Source organism: Hordeum vulgare, chromosome 7H, assembly GCF_904849725.1.
Source record: "Hordeum vulgare subsp. vulgare chromosome 7H, MorexV3_pseudomolecules_assembly, whole genome shotgun sequence".
Lineage (NCBI taxonomy): Eukaryota > Viridiplantae > Streptophyta > Magnoliopsida > Poales > Poaceae > Hordeum > Hordeum vulgare.
In genome coordinates, this window is record NC_058524.1 from 535441932 (window position 1) to 535448083 (window position 6152).

General features: G+C 57.9%; 1 protein-coding gene across 1 annotated transcript; it reads right to left on the reverse strand.

Annotated features, from left to right (window-relative positions):
• Positions 1-76: 76 nt before the first annotated feature.
• Positions 77-3862, reverse strand: LOC123410195 (probable methyltransferase PMT24). The gene is made up of 5 exons (XM_045103096.1): positions 2092-3862; positions 1461-1992; positions 935-1382; positions 628-822; positions 77-538 (listed from the first exon to the last, which is right to left on the reverse strand). Exons 1-5 carry the CDS (start codon positions 3448-3450, stop codon positions 322-324), a joined length of 2751 nt encoding a protein of 916 aa, XP_044959031.1. The 5' UTR covers positions 3451-3862; the 3' UTR covers positions 77-321.
• Between the last annotated feature and the right edge of the window lie 2290 nt (positions 3863-6152).

Genomic DNA, 6152 nt, shown 5'->3' on the forward strand with positions numbered 1-6152 from the left:
TATTGAAGTAGTATCTTCTAACAGCTAAACTCCACTTTGCTTTACCTTTACTAATTTAACTGATTTGCTAACTTGCTTTTGCAGAAAAAAGTAAATATTTGAACTGACAAACTAATGCTACACTCGTCTCAGTTCTATGCATGAGTCTTAGATACATACTGCATTACAGAACCATGTCTTATTTGTAGGATAGTTAGTAAGGAGTACCACATACTACATCAATGCTAACCAAAGAAAGAAGGATAAAAAAAAAAGACCCAAAAGAAAACCTATCTATCTTTTGCTTGGTGAAACTTGTCATGCTGAGAATGGAGAGGGCTTTTATGTTGGCTCGGCGACCAGCTCCGGCCGCCAATCCGATTTCTCGGCGAACAGCACCCCTTCGTTGTTCTTGGAGAAGGTCAGCCTCACGTCCCAGTGAAGCGACCTCAAGAGCTTCTCCACCTCGCCGACGGCGCCGGAGTCGTCGCGCACGATGATGCTCCCTCCCGGCCTCACGATCCTGTCCACCTCGACGATGACCGGCAACACGGCGCACCTGAAGAACACACGTTTGCCCTGATAACGCTGAACCGGCCATGGCTGAACCAGGTGGTTGTAAGCAGAAGTGGAACTGAAGTGACTGACCTGTCCTTTATCTTTGAGAAGAGGTGATCGGCGTGCAGAAGGTCGTATGTCCTCGGGTAGGTGCTGAAGGACTCGCACCAGTCATGGTACATGCCGAACAGCCCGCGGTCGAAGATGATGGGCAGCGTGTCCGGCGCGTCGACGTTGACCACGTTCATCACCCAGACCTTGTGGTCTCTCAGCGCCGCGGCGAACCTGGCAGAGATCACATGCAGTGTATCGATCAATGTCGTGCGGGATTCTCGGCAGCAATTGATGGTGATTGCTAGGTTGCAATGGCGGAAAGGGTTCTTGTCACCGATATTACCCTCCGTAGGCGGCTCTCATGTCCATGACGTTCCTCACCCTGGACCAGTCGACGCCCAGGCCGTTGAGGTACGACTTGTCCATGACGCGCCTCCAGTGCTGGTAGTCCGCCACGAAGTCCTCCGGCGCCGCCTTCCCGTACACCCCGACCTGCGACGTGTTGAGCCAGTTGGGCGGCGCGCGCACCCGCCGCGGCCAATCCGCCGGCCACCTCGCGCCGCGCTCCGCCGCGCCGGTCGGCACCCGGTGGATGCAAGCGTTCAGGCGGACGTACCACGCCGCGTTGGCGTCGTCGTCGTCGCTGCACATGGGCGGCTGCTGTCGCCTCCTGCTCTCGTAGCAATCGTTGGACGTTGGCTTCCGGTAGAAGGCGGCGCCGACGCCGTTGAGCCGGTCTTTCTTGATCGTCACCAGCTCCCAGCACATGGATTTCGTCAGAGCCGTCATTGCTGCGAATGATTCATTCGCTCATGGTGACTGTGAGAATTCATAAGCGAAAATTAATGCTTAATCATGTCTGTACATACCTTTCCAGATCTCGACGTCTTCGGTGAGCTTCTGGTACACGGGCGTGGCGGACCAGACGAAGAGGCCGCCGGGGCGGAGGACGCGGTTGAGCTCGAGGAGGAGGGCGCCGCCGTCGGCGTGCCAGGGGACACGGCAGCGCGCGCAGTGGACGAGGTCGAACGCCTTGCCGGGGAACGGGAGGCGCTTGGAGCCCATGACGGCGGAGATGGCCGGGATGCCACGCTCCAGCGCCATCTGCACCTGCGCCTCGTGCTCGTCCTTGGGCGCGAACGACATGGTCACCACATCCCGCTCAAACAGGTAGCCCCCGAAGCTGGCCACACCGCACCCCACGTCCAGCACCACCCGCGTGCGCTTCCCCCACGCGATGCCGCGTACCGACTGCTGCAGGAAGTCGATGTAGTGCAGCGCGCCATGGATGAACTGCGTGCCGCCGCCGGGGAAGAGCAGATACTGCCCGCTCACCTTCACCCAGTTCTGGTGCCCCTTCACCTGGACCAGCTTCGTGTGTGGCACATTGCTCAGCCAAATCTGCACAAGTCATCATCGGCGTGTCAGTGAGCAAGCAATCCATGGCGAGAAGAATATACTTTTTTCTTGTTTGTAGTACGAGGAAGGTTACGTGGGTACCCTGTCGCGGCTCTTTGGCCACTCGACGGGCCGGCGGTAGCCTCTTGGGAGCGCGACGAGGCACGTCGGGCCCTCGTCGGGGCAGTGGCGCTCGCGGTGCTCGTAGCGCCGGAAGTTCTCCGGCCGCAGCTTCTTGACGGCCTTCTCGTTGTCCAGGCACGGGATGTAGTCAGCGCCAGCCTTGACGTTGCACGTCCGCCACTCGTGCTGCTCCTCCCCGTCCGTGCCGTTGCCGTCGTCCGCGTCTTCCTGGCGCCGGTCCTTCTCCCGGTGGGACTGATCGCGCTGCGTTGCCCACGCGCTCTGGTCTCCTCCGGCGCCGACGGCCGAGTCCTCGCCTTGCAGCGTATCGACGACGCCGTGGTTTTCCGAGCCGGCGCCGCTGCCGTCCGTGTCCTCCTTGTGCTCTGACTCGGCTGCCTTGTCGTCTCCGCCGCCCTCTTCTTGGCCGGGGTCGGACTCCACCTCCACCAACGTGCGCCCGTCCTCCTCGACCAGCGATTGATCGCTGCTACGCTCCTCCTCTGTCTGCTCCTGATCGGGTCTATCCTCATCGGATTGCCGCTCCGCCGCCTCGTCCTCCTGCGCCTCGCGGCGGAGGATGCCCGTGCCGGGCTGCTCGTCGCCGGCGCTCATACGGTCCTCCTCGTCGCTCTGCCGCTGCCTCGCGTTGCTCTCCTCCTCGATGCCGCCGTCCAGGTTCCTCTCCTCCACCGTGGCGCGCGGCATCTGCAGATGCGACTGCTGCTCTTCTTGCGCGCCATCCTGATCGTTCTCCTGCGTTTCTTGCTCCTTGTCCGCGCCCGTCGCCGCCGCGGCATCCTCCTCCTCCTCGGCTGTGGCCTCGCTGGCGGCGACGCGGGCAGGGTCGTTGCTCTGCTCCTCGTCCAGCGCCGCCGCTTCGTTCTTGGAGTCCTCGCCGCCGGAGACACGCTCGTCCAGATCGGGCTTGGCATGCGGGTCGTCCAAGGCCGCCGCGGTGACGGCGCTGCCCCGCTCCTGCTCGGCGCCTCCACCATCCTCCTCCGAGCCAGAGTCCTCCTTGCCCATCGTCCCGTCCTCGACCTCGGGCTCGCGCGGCGGCGACGGCGCCTCCTTGTCCCTGGTGACCTCGTACGCGAAAGATGAGCGCGTGGTGTGGCGGTACGCCGTGACGGCGGCGGCCTTGTCCCCGTCGTCCGAGCCGGCGATGGACGCGGAGGAGGTCGACGTGAGGAAGTAGGCCCCGGCGACGCAGAGCGCGACGAGCACCCCAGTGGTGGCGTAGTAGACGCACGCGGACGCCGCCGCGGACGACGACGCGGCCCCGCCCCCGCGCTTCCCGGCGGCGCGAGAGCTCCGTCCCCCCACCCCTGCCATGCCGATCGGCCGATGGATGGGTGGATGGATCGACCTCACATGCAGACGTACGCCGCGTTCGCTGATCGATCTATCTAAGCTGGTAGTGCCACCATTAGTTTGGACGCGGGTTTTAGGCGCTGTGTTGTGTTGAGTTCGGGGAACGCGGGGTGATCCCCGCGCGTCGGGGGCGAGCAGGATGTGGGGATGACGTGTGGGGTCAGCAGGCGGTTGGCTGGTTGAGCGGCTAGTGCCATTCCTTCCTTGGCTGGCGCGGGACAGGACTCGCAGGAGAATCGGGACACGGAGCCGTGGATCTCTCCCCTGCTGGTTGGTTAGTTTGTTGCTCCCGTCAACAGGATCATGATAGTCTTTTCTTAACTTCTTTCTTCGGTCTTGTAGACTAGTGTCGATCCCATGGAAAATTGGAGGCAATCTTTGCATGAACCATACGACTGGATGCCCATCATTTTTTTTTCGGAGAGTACGGGAATGCGTATCATATTTTTATAGAAGACGAAATTTAAATTAAAAGAAGACTATAACTTGTTGCGAACAACAAGCATAATGCAAATATCAAATCAGGGCTAGTCCGAAGATGGCCACCACCGAGGATGCAACTACAAAGTAAAAGGAGATTGTCCTATAACAAGGCAACAACGCCACGTCTCAACCATCGCCGGTCACCTCCGAAGACAACACCAACTCCGGGTGAACTTCCTAGTCGACGCACCGTCCACCCTATCATGCCTAAGGAGGTGTCAAGTAGATGACGGAGCCTGAACAACCCACTAAAGGTACGGTCTTGGATTCACCGATGATGACGTACATTGCGCCATTGAAGATCCTCTTGGACAGTGGCGAACACCGGAAGTAGCGCAACATGTAACCTCAAGACCGTGTCTTCAAGCAGGATGCTCCCAACAGAGTAGCCACGTAGAGCACGCCGCCATCGTGCCGGTTCAAATTTGAACCTAGGCTTTCGCCCGAAGACCGCTACCAATCACATGAGCGAGAGATGGAGATATCGACACACCTTGGCGATGCCTTCAAGAAGGGGAACGACACCCGCGGGTGCCGTCGCCACCAGCACCGATCAAGCACGGGAAGGAATTTCTTTCGGATCACCGCACACCTCCATCCTCGCCTACCGGATTGGAGCCACACCATCCAAGTTGGCCACTCCGCCGCGGCCGCAACATTTCGCCATCATAGCCGAGAAGTGAGGGTCCACCCAAGACCCGCACAGCGAGGAGCACGCAACCGAACTACCAACACCTCCATGACTGAGAACTCGTCGAGCACCCTCCATGCCCAACCCAGGGGTGCCAGACCGCACACCAAGTCATCAGGCCAACTCCCAACAGCCGGCTGTGTCATGACCCTACAACCCAGATCTGGCCCATCCATCTCGCTCGACCGCCTCCAACACCCACGACCACAGAGACCAAGAGGGGGCACCACGACGGAGGCACTAGGGCCGCGACGTGCTCGGCCGCTGCAAGCGCATCAACTCTTGGGCGAGCACCACGCCATGAGGGCCAAGTCGCGCTGCCGTCGCCTTGTCTTGCCATGTCCCATGTCATCACCTCGAGGAGGGGCCATCGCGCCGCAACCATCTCTTCCCATGAGGCCCAACCGCGTACCACTACTCCGCTGCGAATGTACTCCATCGCACTAGCTCCAGATCCCGCAACCATCAGCTTCACATCTCCCGTCACAGTGAGGGCCACGCCTGACCAGCACGAGCGCGCGCAAGCCAGATCCCGCCGCCGCCGGCCGCCAACAAGCTCTTGGAAATATGCCCTAGAGGCAATAATAAATTGGTTATTATTATATTTCCTTGTTCATGATAATCGTTTATTATCCATGCTAGAATTGTATTGATTGGAAAATCAAATACATGTGTGGATACATAGACAACACACTGTCCCTAGTGAGCCTCTAGTTGACTAGCTCGTTGATCAAAGATGGTCAAGGTTTCCTGGCCATAGGCAAGTGTTATCACTTGATAACGGGATCACATCATTAGGAGAATGATGTGATGGACAAGACCCAAACTATAAACGTAGCATATGATCGTGTCAGTTTATTGCTATTGTTTTCTGCATGTCAATGTATCTGTTCCTATCACCATGAGATCATGCAACTCCCGGACACCGGAGGAATACCTTGTGTGTATCAAGCGTAGCAACGTTACTGGGTGACTATAAAGGTGCTCTACACGTATCTCCAAAGGTGTTTGTTGGGTTGGCATGGATCAAGACTGGGATTTGTCACCGTGTGACGGAGAGGTATCTCGGGGCCCACTCGGTAATACAACATCACAACAAGCCTTGCAAGCAATGTGACTAAGGAGTTAGTTACATGATCTTGTATTACGAAACGAGTAAAGAGACTTGCCGGTAACGAGATTGATCTAGGTACGGAGATACCAACGATCGAATCTCGGGCGAGTAACATACCGAAGGACAAAGGGAACAACATACGGGATTAAATGAATCCTTGACACAGAGGTTCAACCGATAGAGATCTTCGTAGAATATGGAGGACACAATATGGATATCCAGGTCTCGCTATTGTTTATTGACCGACGAGTGTCTTAGGTCATGTCTGCATAGTTCTGGAACCCGCAGGGTCTGCACACTTAAGGTCCAGTGACGTTTCGATATTACTGAGTTATGTGTTTGGTAACCGAAAGTTGTTCGGAGTCCCGGATGAGA